This window comes from Vollenhovia emeryi, unplaced genomic scaffold (assembly GCF_000949405.1).
Source record: "Vollenhovia emeryi isolate VEMERY1.0 unplaced genomic scaffold, V.emery_V1.0 DF939411.1, whole genome shotgun sequence".
In the NCBI taxonomy this organism is placed as follows: Eukaryota; Metazoa; Arthropoda; class Insecta; order Hymenoptera; family Formicidae; genus Vollenhovia; species Vollenhovia emeryi.
This window is the reverse complement of record NW_011966955.1, coordinates 97,997-117,317: the sequence shown is the minus strand read 5'-3', so window position 1 is coordinate 117,317 and position 19,321 is coordinate 97,997. Positions and strand designations below refer to the sequence as shown.

At 42.2% G+C, this 19,321-nt stretch overlaps 1 protein-coding gene across 1 annotated transcript; it reads right to left on the bottom strand.

Annotated features, from left to right (window-relative positions):
- Nucleotides 1-188: 188 nt before the first annotated feature.
- LOC105557857 (myosin heavy chain 95F) lies at nucleotides 189-18,344 on the bottom strand. Its single transcript, XM_012005228.1, has 18 exons — nucleotides 18,175-18,344; nucleotides 8,606-8,799; nucleotides 8,184-8,257; nucleotides 7,959-8,088; nucleotides 7,699-7,863; nucleotides 7,087-7,499; nucleotides 6,652-6,911; nucleotides 6,371-6,528; nucleotides 6,127-6,291; nucleotides 5,621-5,844; nucleotides 5,221-5,412; nucleotides 4,149-5,132; nucleotides 3,770-3,909; nucleotides 3,364-3,408; nucleotides 2,521-2,641; nucleotides 2,334-2,451; nucleotides 1,612-1,827; nucleotides 189-997 (listed from the first exon to the last, which is right to left on the bottom strand). The coding sequence occupies exons 2-18, from the start codon at nucleotides 8,784-8,786 to the stop codon at nucleotides 846-848; spliced, it is 3,738 nt and encodes a 1,245-aa protein (XP_011860618.1). The 5' UTR covers nucleotides 8,787-8,799; nucleotides 18,175-18,344; the 3' UTR covers nucleotides 189-845.
- Nucleotides 18,345-19,321: the final 977 nt, after the last annotated feature.

Here is a 19,321-nt window from a genome sequence, read left to right as displayed (position 1 = left end):
TGTAATTATTCATATGCGCAGCAACCACGTGGATTCTAATATAGGTCACCCGAATGAGATCACCACTTTATAACTATTACTTATCGCGCAAAATCTATGCAAAATTTATCTCGAAATATTATATATATCACCGCATTCACAAAATCATTCGGTTTGCATAGTACAACTAATAATATGAATTGTTCATGTTCGTTTTTTTCTGAATTTTTTATTACCATTTCTCTTTCGAATGACTTATTTACTACATGTTGTCATTACTAAACCAACGTAAACGAATCTTGTAAATACTAAGGTTTTTCTAGCTTGCGAATGTAACTAACGATGCACAAGCTTAACATAAGGAAGCTCTAAATACTGTATATCTTAACTTCTGCTTGCAGAATTTATAAATGACTTGTCGATTGAATGTTTTAGAATTAAATGTTTAAGGAAACTTCACCGCGAAAGAACTGATTGTGATTGTGTTTCTCACACGTTTTCAAAAGTTACGATGTAAGTATTTCCGATTTTCTTTTTGTGGAACGCGTTGTGGAATACTGGTCGGTTGATAATCGCTAGAAGCTAGATTCTAAAGAAAACTAGGACTTTTAATATTCGATAACATATCGATGAAAAAATTTTTCGACTTACGTAACCGTGACGCAATATGTTATGCCACGAATGTATCGTTCGTGCCGTAATGCACAAGGCACGTCTCGCAAGGCACAGGTTCGCCGATGCGTTTATCGGACGAAAAACTACGTAAGATACATAAATACCATCGCAAATTTCCGCGTTGATTTATGTACCGTTTCTTTTTCACAACGTGACACAAATTTTTTTTTCATTATTTCATTGCGAATTCTTCACTTTTTGCGATCGCACGGTGCTACATATGGTTTGCCGCCGTATTTTTCCCACTCGCGATTGAATTCATGTTCTAGAACCTCGGCACCGCGCTTTCTCGTTAATCCGGTCTCGTCCAGGCTCAATTCGCACATTTGCATATCGTCGACACCTGACAAAAAGAAAATAATAGCTTTGAAATAAAAATTATTTATGTCGGTATGACTCAACGGGCAAAGTCTAAGACAAATTGGATGCAGTTTTGCGATGCGAAACCTTACTTATTAATACATTAAGAAAATTTTGTGCCAACGTTATCCCAAGTATAACGACTGAACTATATGTACAATCCTCCTCAAATACAATTCCATTATATGCGGTTTCTTTTATGAGAGTTGGATTATTTTTATATAATATGTAAGGCTTTACTTCGCAATATAGAACTGAAAATCACGAAAATATCGCTTGATTCCCTATTGCATAACTGCATCCAGTTAACGGCAAGAGCGTTTCTGTCACTTCTGCGAAGTCGTAAAAACTTTAGCAACTATATTTTACTACCTGTGAAAAAGTATAGGTAATCATTCTATGTAGCCTTGTGCTTTCATTTGTCTTTGGTAGTTACGTTAATTTATCATGTCTCACAAGGCTGGTCGCTTTGACCTGGGTCATTTCATTAGTTTCAAACTGCACTTCGATTCAAATCGTTATTTGCAATACAGAGCGTTCGCATTAGCATGAGTAATATATAGAACGATAAATGCGATGTATGCCGTGGGGCTTTACCTGCCACAAGGAGTATAGGCGGTTTATCGGGATGGAGTTCCATTTGCCGCGCCACGTATTGCCCGTCAAAATGTGCGTACCACCAGCCTCTCTTGCCGCCGCCGTGCGTGTTTTCCTGTTGCCCGGCCGCGGAGGAACGGACAAAGGGAATTCGGAAATATCTCTGAGACGACTCGACTATCTGTTGCTTCAACGGTGTCCTTGGTGTTTTCGCAGCTGAAAAACCGCAATCGCGGTACCGTTCGCTTAAGATATCGCTCGCAGGTCGTAATAGTCGAGGCATATTCGGAAATTAAGGTTACAACATTCTACAAAAGTCGAAAAATGCATATTTATTATTGATACTTATATGACATACATAACACTACAGGAACCTAACAAGACTCTTGTCGCTTTAAAATTTTATAAGGTAGGGTTCAGGTTTGAATTTGGTGTTTCCACCGCGAAGCGCTCACCCCAACCCGATTCTGACTCGACTCTAGCCCGACTCTGACCCTCGGTGGAAACGTAGTCAGTAAGATTCCTTTTTTCATGCAGGAATGCTTAAACTTAACGAAAAATTTTCCTTGGAGCTACAGATACGTTGTAACCTTAATTTCCGAATATGCCTCGTATTTTATCAGTCATCTACCGCCACCAATCCATCGCTAATTAACGTATTAATCTAATTGCAATTGACACTATTTTTTAATGATTAATTTGCAGCCACTATAATTATTTACCTTCTTCCATGATGGACTTCGGTGCCCTCTCGTTTTCGTCCATGATGGTTCTCCTGCGGTTTCTCGCCTTCCAAGCGTGATAAACTTTCAGTCTGCGATGAAACTCGTGACGGCAGGCCTGGAATGAGCAGTTTTTTAGATTAAAAAAAAAATTACGGTTATTCAATCGATATATGCGTGCACGTACTTCGAGTAACTCGATGTCGCAGGACGTATTGATTGCATCTCGCAGCTCCGAGTATTTCCATTTAGACAAGTCGTATTTTTTGTTGCTCATAGCCGCCTGCTGGTTACGCACCTGCTCCGATCTACATCGCATGACAGATACTCGTAAGAAAATAATACGTAACCGCGGTTTCGTAACACAACACTTTGAGATTGGGATATGCTGAGCGCTAATACACGCGGCGTTATTCTATGAGGAAGTTAGTGCGAAATAAAATTATTAGACCACGCGACTTAAAGTGAGTAAAAAAGGGAATCTACGCAAGAGTCTGAAAATGCGAAAATAAATCTTTACGGTTAGTAGCATGCCTGAAAAAGTATGAAAATGGAATCGTCTATTCTCCATGACAAATCCTTCGAAAATGAGAACACTAACGTCGAGCCAACGAAACCGCGTCCCAACCGTCAGTTTTCGAAAATAATTAAGTTTCGAAACTTTAGTTTATGTATTAAATCACTACGGTCTGAATACCTTTAAGGTCCTATTGGGAAGAACTGCCAAGTTAACTTATTTAATATAAAATTTAACACAAAAAATAAAGTTCCAAAACTCAATTATTTTCGAAAACTGACGATTGGGACGCGGTTTCGATATTGGATTCGATGTTGATTCGCACGTTAGTGTTCTCATTGGGCGCGTCTTCTTCGACGATTTATTTGCGGAATAAGAATTTGCCGGAAGAATCGGTCGCTGGAAAATGGACGTTGGTCGCTGCGGACGACGAGGGTTAATTCGAGAAAAGTGAAAGTGAACTGTATTAGTCGTTTAGCTCTCATGCGAAAAACCCGAGCAATTATACGATACCTTATTAGTCTGTTGTTGTTCATAGGTGCTCGTACATCGGAGCCACTGCGTCAATTTAAACAACAAAATAACATCTTATTTCTGTTTTGGACAACGTTTTATATGATTCTTCTCCGCGCGACGTCAGAATCGTATTTGGACCGATAAATTTAATACAGTACATGTTATCGATTAGGTATCCAAGGAATTACAATTAGATAAAATGTCAACTGACAAAATAATCAGTACGTTGAATTGGTTTACAAACCGCGTGCATTTTGCTTAAATTACATTAATTATCGGAGATACTATTCAAGATCGCGCGATTTCTTTAATGCGTTAGACAAAAATATTTAATTTTAATGATTTAGAAATCGCTTATACACTTGCATGAACCAATTATATTAATTGACAAGAAAGATCTTACCTTCGCGTAGGCGGTGGGGAATCCTCGACTTGTCCGTTCGACTCTTGAGCAAGCCTGACCGCCAATTCGTGATCTCTTCTTTCTTGCTCCAGCAATTCTCGAAACCGACTCTCTTCCATAGCTTCCTTCTCCAATTGGGCCTTCAAATAACGAACAGAAATAAGAGTACAATGTATATTAATAACCATTTAAGAAAAATTGTTTGATTATTCCAATTCTTTGTAAAAAAAATTTCGAATTATTTGTATTAATTTTTTTTTTAATTGAAATGTGAGCTAAACAATTTGCAACTATAAAGATGTTTATAATAATATAGATTTTTATATGAAATTTGTTAATTGGCTTCTAAATTAATGCATCACATAGAAATTCGCCGAACCTGGAGAGCAGCTGCGGTCTTTTGATCCTCCTCCTCCTGTCTCCTCCTTTGCTGCTCCTCGACCTTTCTTCTGGCTTCCATATCCAGCTTTTTCCGCCTGTTGTCCTCCTCCTCTCTCTTCCTACGTTCCTCGTCCTCTTTTCGCTTCTTCTCCAGCTCCAGTTCCTGCTGAATCTTCCTCAACCTTGCCTGTTCCTCGGCAACTTTTTGCTGCTTCACCATTTCTTGAAGAGCAGCCATTTGCTTGTTTACTTGATTCACTAAAGACGTGTAGAGACCGTCGATCTCTGTCGGCGCGATCTTCGAATTGTTTTTGATTTTGCGTATAGCCGCCTCTAAGTCGTCATCGAGCCTCTTCATATCCTGCGTCGATTTTTCTCGATTCTTCAATTGACTCGCAGTCTCCTCCATTCGTGTCAGCTGCTTCCGCAGATTTTTTATCTTCATGATGCCACGGATACGCGGTCGATGCTGCTTCTTCGCGATGTACATTCGCGCTGTCTTTTGCAACACAATCAAATGCTGCCGGCGATAGATGATCTTATTCTTCAGTTTGATCACCGATAACGCGCAGAATTGCAGCTTGTTCCAGCGCGACTTCAGCAGCCACTTCTTCACGTTGGCGACCAGCCTACGCAGATTCTCTGGATCGGACCTCATGATTCGGTCGAATTCCGCGAACTTGCCTGGCTTGAAGAAGACTCGGGTAATGCCGAATTTGAAGTCCTTCTGGTTCAGTTTTAAGCTGTGCAACAGTGCCTCGCAGAAGAATCTAGGATCGAGCTTGGCGAGCTCCGGTGGCAGGTATGACTTGTACATGCTGTAAAGCTCGTGGAAGGGCACTCGACTCGGATATCCGTGCTCCATCAATTCCAAAACCGACGTCATTCCCGAGCAGCGTAGCTGATTCATAATGCTGTTGCCGTCAAACTGATGCGCCACCATATCGCTATTCGGCTTGATACATCTTATGAAATTTGTTCCCTGAACAAATTGAAATAAGAATCACGAATGGAGAAATAAAAAAAAATTCAGCAGAACTTCTATAAATTCAAGAAATCTTCATCCTTACATTGCTTTTTAACTTGTCCATAAGTTCGCCGAGCTGCGTCTTGAACTTACTGCCGACACTGATGAAGGTGAGCTTCCCCTTTTGCAACGAATGATTAGCGAACTGCGTTCTGAGGAATTTATTGCCACTTTCCTGAATGAGCGCTTCCAGAGAGGCGTGCAGCGCATCGTTGTTCTTTTCAATAAACTGATTCTGCGGGAATAAAATATTAATTCACAGTTATATGTATACAAATTTTTATACAGACATTTTTCCGGACGCGAAGATGCAAAATGCATCTGAAGGAAATCAGGAAGCGTCGTTTAAAAAAGCGACTTCAGTTTGTGACACGTTTTGATGTGTTTATGACACGTATGATGCTTTTTTTACATGCTATTTTGTGGGCAACATATTGCTTTACCGTTTGATAGCAAACACCGCCGGCGTAATGGCGAATCACGAAGCCCTCGTCGTCTCGTAATTCCCGATGAGCCTTCAATCGTGACGTTCGCGGTAAAGTGATGCGGAAATGACCGCTCCATGCGCGGTGAACCTCGTTGGTGAAATGCGCGAAACTGTGAGTCGGCAATTTCGATTCCTCGTCCAGCAGGCTGAAGATACCCGTATTCTTCGATTCGATTAAATCTGAAAGTTAGCGTGACACGCGATTTAGCTTTAAGCGGAAATCTATAGGCGGAAGTACTTAATCATTTTTATCCTTATGAAATCTCAAGTTAAAACTTTTGAGAGAATTTTACTCGGATGAAACGACACCGGCATCCTCTAAATTTTCTTTATATTAAACATAATTCTATTGAAAGTAATAACATAATATGTATAATTCGTTAATTGGTAATTATATATGATTTATGATTTTTCATTTTAAACGCTCGAGTTTTGTATCTCAATTATCGCAATTTCACACACCGATACAATCCTGATTATCGACGTAGGAAATTTTCGGGACGTTCAAGGACTCTCGGGCGTACAGCTCCTGTTCGTACTTCAGAATGCGCTCGTTGAAAAATTGTTGGAGCTTCTCGTTGCAGTAGTTTATGCAAAACTGTTCGAAGCTGTTAACTTTAAAGTATTCTGCAAAGGGGAAAAATCACTGGGATTTGCTTTTGTATAATTCAGAAGAAAGTTCACTGATCGAAAATAATTTTCTTACCGAATCCCGCGATGTCCAGCACGCCGATGTAATAACTCGACGCCTTGAAAGGTATGCTTTTGTTAATCCGCGCGACAATGTGATCGAACAGTTTGCTATAAATGGCCTTGCCCAAAGCGTCCCTAGCGTTATGGGCTTCGTAAACCTTCAGGGGCACCCTGTCACAATTAGACAAATCGATGAAAGCACTCGAGGAAGATTACAAGTACAAAAGAAAACCGAAGAGATATTTATAAATCCACCAAGAAAAGAAATATTATTAAATATCTTCGTGCACTTACATAATGACCGTTCCTTTAATGCCACCCCGACTGGTTTGCATCACTTTTGAGACTAGAGCTTGCCGCAGCTCTTCGGGATCCACCCCCAGCAACTTTGCGGATATTGTCACCGCTTTCCCCGAGTCGACGGTTATCCTACAGCCGCCCTTCGTGTCCTCCGGATTGTCCTCGAACGTGATGTTGCCGAGATGAAGCACCGCAGCCACCATCGTGTAGATCTCCATGCGTTCGGCATCCGTTAAACCGAGTCGGGTGAATGCCTTTGATATAATAAAGATAATAAAAGGATGTAGAGACGAAAGATAGCGCAATAAATAAGAAAGCTTGGAAAAATTTGTCAACGAGACGAGAATAAAATAATCACCAGAGATTTTTCAGATCGTTCGAAGATTATATAATTTATGTCGCACTGGAAGAAGTTTCGCTGGCGTATACCTGATCGATAGCGTTAAATCCTTCAACATCGTCCAAGATGGGATCGTGCAGGCTGCGCTTCTGTATCTGCTCGCGGCTCTTTTGCGCCTCGTTCAATCGTTTTTCCGACCTCGCGTTGCAGAAATACTGGGTGCAACCGTTCCTCAGATAATGAAAGTCGTCCGGCTTGGTGATCCCCAATTTGGCGCGCAGATCAGCCGACGCGCCAGCGCACATCATATAAAATACGTGGTAGTTCCGCTCGTCCGGGCTCTGCAGGCACACCCTGGACTTCTCCAGCAAGTAGTGGGAGATGTAGCCGCCGACCACCTGGCACTTGGCGTCGAAGTGCACCTCCATAAACTTGCCGAAGCGCGAGCTGTTATTGTTGCGCTTCGTCTTCGCGTTGCCGAACGCTTCCAACACCGGAGTTGCTGAGGATTAATTATATTATAAGTGCGTTCAATAATTTGAATTTTAACTTGTTCAGTCGTGACTAAATACAGGATTTTCTTAGGACACGTTGATTAGCTTGTGCGTTCTTAATTCTTATCTAATTCTTTCCACGATGTTAAGTGGTTTAAATTACACTCTGCAGATTTGATTAAGTTCTTATAATTAATTTTTTTTTACCATCGAGAATCCTCTGCTCGATCGGGCCGGCCGTCGAGCCCCAGAGATCGCAGAGATATCGCAGGAGATACTTGGTCGACTCGGTCTTGCCAGCTCCCGATTCGCCGGATACGATAATGCTCTGAGATTGTTTCAGCACTTTCATGTCTCTGAACGCTTTGTCGCCTGCGAAGATAAAGGAAAATTGCTCTGTACTCTCGCCGGGAGCGAATCAACTATGGACGAAAGGGATGCAGGGGTCGTGCGGCGCGGACTCGTACCGATGGCAAAGACGTGCGGTGGCGTTTCACCCAAGGACTTTCCTTGATAAGACTTGATAGTCTGCGGCGAATAGAGATCCTTCACCTCGTAATACGGGTTCACGGCTATCAAAATGTTGGCGACGTAAGTCTGAAATTTACAACCGTAACGGGAGATTAAAATTGGCCGGAGATGGCGGAGGCAAGGAGGAGCGGCTCGACCTCAGCGTCGCCGTAATTACTCACGTATATCCTGTCCTTGAAATAACGAGTGCGAATATTATTCAGCAGCGTGGCCTCGTTCAGGTACATCAGGGCACCTGGGAGAAGATAATTTAGAGAAAAAAGAGCAGATGAGAAGGGAAAAAATCAGTGAAAGTGCCTTTGCAAAAGAGCGAAAGTCGCGTGAGAAGCGAGCGTGACCACGCGATCTTAATCTCTGATATATAAAATGGACGCGAAACGCACAGTGTACGTCACGGTGTATAACAATCGGGGGGAGGAATCGCGAGTAAACAGGCACTAATGCTATCTTTTCACTCTGTTCTATTCTTTCTTACTATCCGCGTAAGATCAGCCTCGTTGTCGGGCCGTTCCTCGAAATTTTTTCTTTCTTTTTTTCTGATAAAAGGATTACGAGATAGCGTGCATGTCGAGAGAATATTTACAATTGTCCTCGACATCTTTGGTATATTCGCCGGCAGGATACACTTCGTCCAGCGGACAGGTGCGTTGCGAATATTTCGGGTCGAGGGGTACGATCAGAGCGTCCCCGTCCACCATGTCAGTAAATTTCCCGATTATGAAGCCTTCCTTGGGGTCACGGACCCACACCTGTTGGTTCTCCATCCCAAGCTTTACTCTGGAACAGACGATCGAGATGATACACTCATACACTCCGTGATCCTTTTGTTTTAGTTTTCGTCTTACTATTCGAGAGAAAGTGCATTAGTTAGAACGTTTCGTATAATATAAATCATAATTGTAACGTGTAAATCGTAACGTGAGAAATAAGTTAAATTATTTATGAGAAATGTCATTAAGTGTGTAGGCTATTTCGAGATCACCCGGCATTTTTCTAGCTATTTTACAGTCAGTTCTCTAGCTCTACTTTGAAATTAATATCCTTCCAACAATAAACAGCCAATAGCTTTCGCGGAATTAATGTGTAAATCGTGGAAGCTTTGTCTAAGCTTTGGAGGAAGTTTGAATAACGACGCTAATTAAACAATTTTAAATATACTTTACCAAGATTTTAATTTGATTTCTTTCTGATAGAAATGCGTAATAGTTGTTTAAATCATGGAAGCTTCGTCTAAGCTTTGAAGAAAGTTTGGATAAACGACACTAATCAAACAATTTTAAATATACTTCACCGAGATTTTAATTTGAATTCTTTCTGATAGAAATACGTAAAAATCGGAAATTTGCACATTGTTTCCTCATCACCTGGGCAACTTGATTTACAATTTGAAAGTGCAAATTGGAAATTTGGAAACAGTACTTCGTTATCTGGGCAAGTTGTTATTTTTTATTTCGCCTTCCTCATAGAAAAAGCTTTGCCAGTTATGGTGCAAATCGGAAATTGCTTCTTCAGAATTTTAATTCGCACACAAAACACCCTCTATATGAGGAAGCCATGTGCAAGTTTCTAATTTTTTCTTATGCGCATACGGGTTTTTGGCTTTTAGTGACGCATTCCACAGCAATATCTATATGATTTTGAACAGCTTCATCAAGATTACGTAAAGATCACTTTGAAATTTTTTAAGCATGCAACTCTCCTTTTTTATTGCACATTCTTGTAACTTAACTCAAGAGCTTTCCAAAACGCTGTGATAACCTTGTAATGTTTCCGTTAAGTATTTTCGGAGTTATGTTGCTTGAAAGTTAGAGTATTGCCGCCATTAGCATTATCCAAGATGTACCCTGTGAAGAGGGCATGGTCAGTCACAGAACATACATTAAAGGTAAAAGATAGTAGGGTTTTAAATAACGTACGAGTATTACATAGCAATTCTTAGGTGTAACGTGTGAAGAATGCACAGTCGGATTTACACCTATGGTGTGTTTTTACACACACCGATATAACGAAGATATACTCGTAAAACGGACCATGTAGTGGTCTTCATATCTTGGCTAATGCTAATACCGACGGCATTGTAACTTTCAAGGCCCCATAACTCGGAAAGTATATAACGAAAATATAACTTTATTATAGCGTTTTGATAAGCTCTCGAGGTGAGCTACAAGAATATGTAATGAATGACGTTTTGATACATTCTAAATACCTTGGCAATGAAAACTCGAATAGAATTTGTTTCACGAAAACAAAGTTTTATGAGGAAGCAATATCAGAAAATTGCGGTGAACGATGGTCTTCCTGACTTTCTTCGCTGAAGGAAAATCGACATCGAATTGAACGAAGCATCTGTAGCTAAACGGATATCCGGTAGTTTCGCGGAATTATCCCTTACGAAAGCGCAAACTCACGTTGAAATTCGCAACGAAAGCAATCGATGCGAGCGAGCGCTGTGAAGACAACCGAATCCCCGCGTCATTCTCGCTTACGGAACGCGAATCGCCGACTTTTGCTAGCGCAGACACTTTCTAGCAGTGTCTTTCGGAGAAGTTTCCGGCGAATGAATCGTTCGTCCGCCTGACTTCCGGCGCTCTACCACGTATGTTGAATGGAGATTCTTAGTAGTCCCGGCGATTCTTCGTTTTATTTTAAGCCGCGCATTATTGATGGAAGAAGCAACAAAAGTGCCATGACGATCGATAAGGATTGAGGATTGGTCGTAGTCCAAACGATGCTTCCAAGAGCGAGGATCTCTCTAGTTAAAGCTTTAGACAAATGGTTGTGATAAATCAGCGCGCGTTATCAGAATATTTATTCGAGAATAAAATACAAATCTCGTAGTATTGGATGGTCGAAAAGTTGTCCTGTAAATATGAAATCGTTCTTTTAATTTCTTGAATTAAAATCGGCGTTACAAATATTTTTTAATTTAATTCTATATTTCTACATAAATTTGTTTATTTGAATTATAATCGTGTATTCTCGTGCTATCTAAAATACTGTACCAGTAGAATTTACATCGACTGTTCTAGGACACCCCGTATATGCGCAATGATCATCTCGTGCAAGACAATTTTGCAGTAATGACGGAAGCAGAGGCTCATCGGTTTGAAAATTGGCAGATAAAACTAGGCATTTCGACATTAACACCATTCGTATTTCAGCGATTCCTCCTCGCCTCGAAACTCTCGGTTCAATTTATCGCTTATCGTAACGCGTTATCGAGATAAGCGCGATGACGGGAGGTACGATGACTCCAAAATAATCGTCATTACTTATCGCCGAAACCGTATGGTGCAGCTGCTCCGTGTGCTCTTTTAATTTTTTTCCCTTAAAATAGTATTCATTATCAGATTATGTTCTACTTGTCGAATTAACACCTCTTTCGCATCAGTGTGTGTGTGTGTCCCGCCCGAGAAATTCCATATTTAAAATATAAAATGGTAACACTGTACACCACAATGCCCTCAGTGGTTTACCGCTCGGCTATACATTTACTTTGAAGGTTTACTACTTTTTAAATAAATATATATCTATATTAAAATCTAGCGAATACGAATCTTTAGACCAAACAAAAATACAGACAACTCGACGTACACTGAGAAAAAGTCTTTGAAAATTTATTTGTGGCATATAATGTTTATTTCAGTGTAATAAATTTTCAAAGACTCTTTTCTCAGTGTATCCTGTATGTACAAATTTCAAGGACCTTAAGAAATTGAAGCTCTATTTTTTTTCAAAACGGTATCATCATTCGCAAATTCCTCAATTTTCATCCGCGCGGAGATCATTTTGCGATTACGCAACGCAATCCTTCCGACGATTTTCGAGTTCAGCTTGCGCGGCGGACACGCTTCGGGGTTGCGCGGACGGTCGCGCTCGGCACGATAAAATCGTAGACACAGAGGCACAAAACGTCAGGTCGTTTTGTCGTTCCGGCGAGACACGGCCGCTCCGTTCCGTGTGTATTTTCCGGCGTCACCAGATTCGACAATCCGACAGGCAAGCGCGAGCGATCAAAGGTCGTCACGAGCCGCTGCATCTCGCGTTTTACACGCGTCGCCGGCGCGCCGTGACAGAATTTCGAAAAAGCCTCCGTCCCCTCGTCGTCGGCCGCGACACGGTGCACTAAACCTGTCACATTTGCATGCGACATGCACAACGGTTTTACTTGAAAAAGCGGAGCATCGCGTGAATCTGGATATATTCATTTTTTTCCACTCGTTTATGGTACTTTCTTTTTGTCCTCAGTTGGTTACGTACCTTCGCATGTACACAGAGAAAAAGGATATTCCTCTTTTGAAAATATGTTTAGTTTCAACGTGAAAATCTTGAAATGAGATTATATTTCGTTTTGAGATTATATTTCGAGATTATAATGTGCCCCAGTTTTAGTTTTCGTTCTAAATTAAAATAAGACATCTGAGACGAGAGCTTGTGACAAAATACGTAGCTCAGTACATACCCATACAGTACACAAATGTTGAATCAACAGCTTAGAAACGTTTCATTACAACATTGCAATATTGCATCAATGTTACGAAATGTAGATTCAACGTTGAAAAGATATTGCAAAAACGTCTGATGTCCGCTGAATTGTAAAGTTTCGTAAACGTTACAATTCAACATTCAGAAAACATAATTAAATTATATTGAGTTAACATTGGTCGCGTTTTTTTTACAACTGTTGGAAGTGCTGAAATTGAATTGTTCCACTAAAATAATCCGATCTTAGCTCAGAAAATTTCTGACCGTTGCAAAAAAAAATATATAGGTATATTTATTTCATAATTATACATTTTTGAAGTATCTATTTGAGTGTTAAAAAATAATAATTTGTTCAAGATTGTTTTAACGTTGCAGCAATATAAAGAATTAATGTACAAATATTAATCTAGAGTCAACGTAGAAAAGATATTTATACTTCAACGTTCAAAACTGCAACGTTTCAGTAACATTATTTTAACTTTCTGTGCTGCATGGGATAGTTGGATGGAACGACTGAATAAAGACACTCTGAACACCTGGCAATTATCATTTGATATATAATGTCGCGATTACCGTGTCGAATAGCAGTTGCAACTGCTGGGAATCACGCGCGGCCGATCTGGAAAGCGCGAGAAATTGCCTTGTTCCTCCTGTCGTACTCTCCGCATCCCGTTAGAGATATCGTAACGGTAAAAGCCAGCGGTAAATCCTTGCATCGATCCGCAGGACATCCGCGGCGGACGGGACGGCGGTGCATGCGTTTTGAATCGCGCTAATCCACGGAACGAATCCCCGTGATGAACAACGGCGACGACCGATACCGAAACGGCTCCTTAAATCGATCCTATCGAAGCGACGCGATCGAACGAGGCGAACAATGTTGCTACACGTCGCGGCGTCTAAGCATGCTAAGAAGCAATTTTCTGCGTTCCGAGAGATGCGAGGTGCACCGCAAAGAGGAAGAAAGAAAGAGAGAGAGAAAGATGGGGGGAGGAGAAGAAGAAGAGAGAGGCGAGGAATCGTTCGCATCGGTTCGTTCACCTTCTTCTACTATATAGCAGAAGAAACCGTAACGTCCAGATGTTGCATCGTTTTCTTCCTTTCCCTCCCGTCGTCTCGTTAACCCTTTCCTTTTTCTTTCTTTTCCTTTTTTTTTAATTCGCGGTACAGCAAGGCGCGGTGGTATCGATTCCCCCCCGGCCTCCTCATCCGCGGGCTCGGCGTCTCCTCTTCTTCCGCTCTCGACGTCAGAGATCGCTTTCGCGTATTGTTCTCCGAGCGAGGCGCGGTCCCTCGCGTTCTCCGTCTTCGTTCGCGACCTCGCGCCCGCAGAGACAATCGCGCTGACGCGCGCCCCGATCCGAAATGCACTTTGCGTGCGGAGGTGCCGCGCGCTGACGCGTCGCGCGACAGGCCCCTAATCCATTGAAAGGGCCGGTCGAAAGGGAGTGAAAGGGACGCGAGAGGAAGCAGGAAACGGCAGGTGGGACCGACATACCGAAACAGGGAGACACGCGTGAGCGCTCACCGAATTTACCGCACTGAAGCCCACAGCCAAAATAAAAGAATACAAATAATAATAAGCGAACTTGGTTTATACAAGACACCACAGTTAAAGGAAAAAGCGTAAAGTGTAACGCTTTTTCGAAAAAAATAAAAACGATACGTATGTATAACATTTTTCTATTGTTTTATCAGCGGCGTATCGAGAACGAAAATGAAAACGGAGATTTTATTCCGATACAAAAACATGGGAAATCCCTTTAGAATTACATCGTAATTCATTAGTTCGATATCGATCGCGTTTCTAAACGCTACGCAGTAAAAAATAAAATGTTAACGTTACTTTTACGTTAATTTTATTACATAATAACAAACGGATATAGCCGAAGAAAAATATGATCTGTTTTTCGATCAAATTTCATCGGACAAATTAATCATCGGAAACATTATTTAATTGGTTTATCCGATGGAAAGTTTTCTCAGTGTAACATATTTTCACGTGTTCCAGAAAATCCACTCTAAATTTTAAGTGAATTGCTTCTCGACAAATTATAAATGTTTGAAGAATAAATAAGAAAGAATAAATTTATTATACGTTAATATAGTTCGAGATGTGCATTTATTAAGCCACAGCAGTGTATTCCCAGAGTCAAGTAAGATCGTTAATTAATTAACTTGGGTAAAGAGATCTAATTGTAATAAATTCGCCGCGCGACGAGTTTCTTGTTTCAATCACGGTGATGCATTTCATCGTTTTACGTCGTTTAACGTTAATTGGAACAACCTTCGCACCATCGCCGTCATCAAGAGCACTTGGTGATTAGATCGAGTGCAGTGGGTCGTGCTTTCGGTCCCACGATCTACCATTAACATCGAGTTCCGCTCGGCTCAGCGTTTTGCGCCGATTAATGGAGCGGCGCGTTTTGCAAAATACTTGAACCGTAGCTCGATCTACACCGAAATATTAGCGGACCGACTCTCGATCGATCTCGCAGTTATACTGCGGATATTATCGCTGATTCAGCCGCGCATTATTCCGCCTGTCATTAAATAGCATCAGCTAATGCGAAAACTTTTTACGGTCAGTGACACGACGTGACTCCTCGCGATACATCACAAATATCGTCAGCTGAACGATGTATCCATGTCTATCCCGCCGGAAATTGACTCTTGCCGAGCAGCCGGGGCTCGGTACGCAAATTTTTGACAGGCGATTTACCCCCTGAAAGGGAACCGATCGACAATGGATGGCCCGGGAACGGCGCGATCGGGAGCGGCGAGGATCCGCGCTTAAATGCACCGAGCGATCGAGAGCGTGGATGAGTCATGGGCGTCCTCGACGTCTCTCACGGCAGTTCGCCCACCTACATATACGTATATAGGAACGAGCGATTCTTTTTCCGCGGTTGCGTAACGCGACTCGCGTCATACATTCGTACACGCATGTACGTATGTCGAAAGGATTCGCTACCCAGTGAGAAATGATTCGTCGATCGACGTCGAAATGATGTCGAATTGACGTCGTCAATTCGACGGTATCGATGTCGATTCGACGTCGTTTCGACGTCGATCGACAAATCATTTCTCACTGGGTATATAGCGAATTCGATTGCTCGCGCTAGTGCGCACTGAGTACACACTAAGGCCAGTTTATAGTCAGTTGTTATCCTTAACTTTGTCTTAAATATACGTCATTCAAAGAGTGTTTAGCCAAAAAAAAAAACGATCCGCGTGGATGCTGTACAGATCATTTTACTGGCTACGAAATATTTCAAGAAATATTTAAGATGATTGTCAAATATAAGAATTGACTGTAAACAAGCCTTAGTGTGCACTCAGTGCGCACTAGTGCAAGCTACCGAATTCGCTATAAATGACAGCGAGGCTCTTTTCTCGACTACGGGGGTAATCTCGATTCCGTCGACTCACTTTCGCCGCGGCACTTTCGCTAAGGAGACAAAGGAGGGTAAACGCTCGTCACTATCTCCGATTTCGCAGACGTTACATTAGGATAAAAATATATGTCCGGAGACATCAAATATGAGAGCGCGTTGTATCGCACGTGCTCTCTCGCGAAGTCGCTGAGATTGGGATCGTCTCGACAGCTGACTCGACGTCTGCGGTCGAGTATCGCCTCAACGGGGAGGAAAGTGTGTAAAGTGCTCGTTCTCTCGGACGAAAATGGGAGATCGAGTTCGAAGACGCTTGAGAAACTGATCGCTCTCGAAATGTAAAGCTACTCGTGATTAACGAATTAGCAAAGCTGGGTTCGCCTATGACGTTTCCTCGAGCAATAACGATTAATGGGGAAGAATTCCGAGGAATCGTGAAATTGCTTTAAGTGTCCATTAAGGATCGCAATTAATGTGACGGACGGGATGAATGATTAAACTCGAGGGCAACGGCGTAACACCACGTGTGTCATAATTACGTGACGTACGATAGGAAGCCCGAGACACGATGCAATTATAGGAGTTTCGCGGTAATCCGGACAATCTCGAAGCTAATGAAGACGAGACTCGCGACGTGTTCCTAAATATGTACGAAATTAAGTGCAGATATAAGCGCTTTGAACGCGGCTGCTCGCGGTTCGCTCTGATTCATTGTATCGGACTTATCTAAATGATTCCCTTCGCACTTCGTTATCATTTGTTATCAGGGTCTCTCTAAAGGCTTGTGTGACTCGGTCCAAGTTCTACTAGCATCGCGGAGACAGGCCTTAAGATCGTTTTTGTAATCCCCCCTTTCTCTTTCTCTAACAATTGCTCTTACGCTTTAAGGCCGAATCAGACTTATAGCAATTGCTGACTCGGAATCGATTGGAATTGGCGATTGACGATTGTCCTTTAGCCAATGAGAGTCGATTAAATCGTTGGCTGCTCTCATTGGCTAGAAGGAGAGTCGATTAAATCGTTGGCTGCTCTTATTGGCTAGAAGGCAATCGCCAATCCCAATCCAATTCGCGTGGCAACTGCTAGTCTGATTCGGCCTTTCGGGGACCTGTCCCAGAGCGTGTAATAAATAATGATTCCGACTCTCTTTCTTTAAATTAGAAAGACGCCGTTGCGAAAACACGCGGAAAGCACGCGCAACCGGCAACGGTAATTACGGTTTTGCAAAGGTACTCATCCGCCCGCCCGTTTCGCAATTGAAACGCGCGAGCGTTTCGCGAGCGTTTCGCGAGCGAGGTGCGCGTATCATCGTGCATTACGCGCAAGAGAGCGCGGGCAATTTTTCTCCCCCTCCCCCCGGTCGCGCCGGGATTGTTTTACGAGGTGCACGTAGGCGCTTACGCAGGTTCACACACTAATTCGCACACTCGGCGGCCGCGCCGAGCCGCGCGTTTGCATTCGCGTATTGCACCTGCCGCGCACTGCCCCCTCCCCCCCGTCTCCCGTTCCACTCTCCTAATCGCGGACTAGATAAACCGGCGAGCTCGCACAAAAAGGAAAAAGAACGGCGATTTTTCATTCCCGCTCCGGCTCGCGCGGCCGCCGTAAAAGGGATACGGTAATACATTACGTAAAACTTATGCGCGTCCGTGCACCTGAATCGTTTATCCCGCTAATTCATTGTTAACCGAACGGTAACGGCGAATGTGTTCGTTTTTAACGGTTCCCTCTGTTAAATTGTTATCTTTCGCAAACAGGGCATTTCTCGAAATAGACGAGGAATCGATAAGCACGTCGGCTTTCCTCCTGCCGCGAATTTATTACATATTCGCGTCCTCGAGACTGAAAATCGGGGATTCTGTTCAGCAATGGAAATTGCCAAAATTATTGGAGGAAAAGAAGAGTGAGTAATATTCTCTGTGCTGTATCGAATGTTTCTACTTTTTAAGTTACCGGTTCTCGGAGCTTCGCTTTGAATCGTGTCTCTAAACACAAATCGGTCCCCGAATTCGTTCGGCGGTCGTGTTGTTCTTACTTTCGCGAAGCTCATTCCCGATCGAGCACGTACTCGCGACATGTTACACGAAGACAATATTGCCGGTTACACCTATCGGAAAATATAACAATTCAATCGCGCGCTCGAGCGAAAAGGTGTCGAAGATCGGTTTGTCGCTACGCGGCAATGCGCGCGATCGTGCTCCGGCGAGTTTCGCGACTCCGCGGACCGATTATCGCCGACGGTTGGGACGGTTTGCAGGGCAGGTTTACTCACCGTCTCGCCAGGCGAGGACAGTCAGCCGACCGGAGCGAGACTATACGAACGGCACAAAATCCGACATGCAACTGTCGGCACGATTCCGGAGCGGCGAGCTCGCTCGCTCGCTCGGCGATCCACGGCCGTTTCCGCCGATGCCACGCGGCAAACAGCGATCGTACCAGCGCGTAGATCGCGTACCGTCGTCGCTGTCGCTCGTACCAGTGGTACCCCCGTCCGGAGGTGATTTTGAAACACTCCGGAAGAGCCGAGGGGGTTGCGATGGAGCGAGTAAAATGAAAGCAGCGCAAACGCGCAGGTTGAAACCGTTCGCCATTTGAAATACGGATTTCAAATTGTCAACGCTTGGATCTTCCTCGCGACGGTTGTTAATGCACCGGTTACAGTACTCGATCCTGAGATCGAGATCGCGGAACTACATCGAGATGAGTCTGTAATAAGATGCAAATTAAATCTGCAATGTTTAATTAATGTGAATAATGTTAATATTATGTATGTAACAAAAACTTTTCTAGTTTACATTCAAGTTTTTGTATATAGAATTTTAATGTGACTTCGGAATCTACAAGATATACTTCGACGAGAAATTCTTTAATGCGTACGTGTAATTTATGTATCAAAAAAGAATAATACAATAATTTATCTCTAGCTATTATTCAATACAAAACAACGACTTAGAAACGTAATATAGTTTCGTCTAATTTATTTACATGTTAGATTACTATTCACATATACATACATATATTAGTAATATGTATGTATCTACATACATATGTATGCATATGCATATTATAATACATATCAACTGATAAATTTTTAATAATTTTCGTAAATATTATTTTTCTATCATAAATCGCTGTTTTATATAACACAATAGAAATAGATTATTATATTATTATTAATATATAGCTTACTTTACCTATTTTTTTATTAAAAATTCTGTTGACTGAAACGTGACGTTGGCAATTACCGAGAAGATGTGACTTTACCGAATGTTGGTATTTTAAATTAAACATGTTTATCAACATTCGATATTATCGGTTATTCGATTCCCAGTAAACACCGAGTATATTACATTCGCATTGTTGAGTAAGAAATTCTAACATAAATGCAATGTAACTGATGCTCGGTGTTTACTGGGTAC

Coding starts and splice junctions, on each gene's coding strand:
- LOC105557857 (XM_012005228.1), bottom strand. CDS start 8,786: ATGGAGAACCAACAGGTGTGGGTCCGTGACCCCAAGGAAGGCTTCATA. Junction 2,452..2,520: donor GCGACATCGAGTTACTCGAA/GTACGTGCACGC, acceptor TGCTCATTCCAG/GCCTGCCGTCACGAGTTTCA. Junction 1,828..2,333: donor GAAGTCCATCATGGAAGAAG/GTAAATAATTAT, acceptor GCGGTTTTTCAG/CTGCGAAAACACCAAGGACA.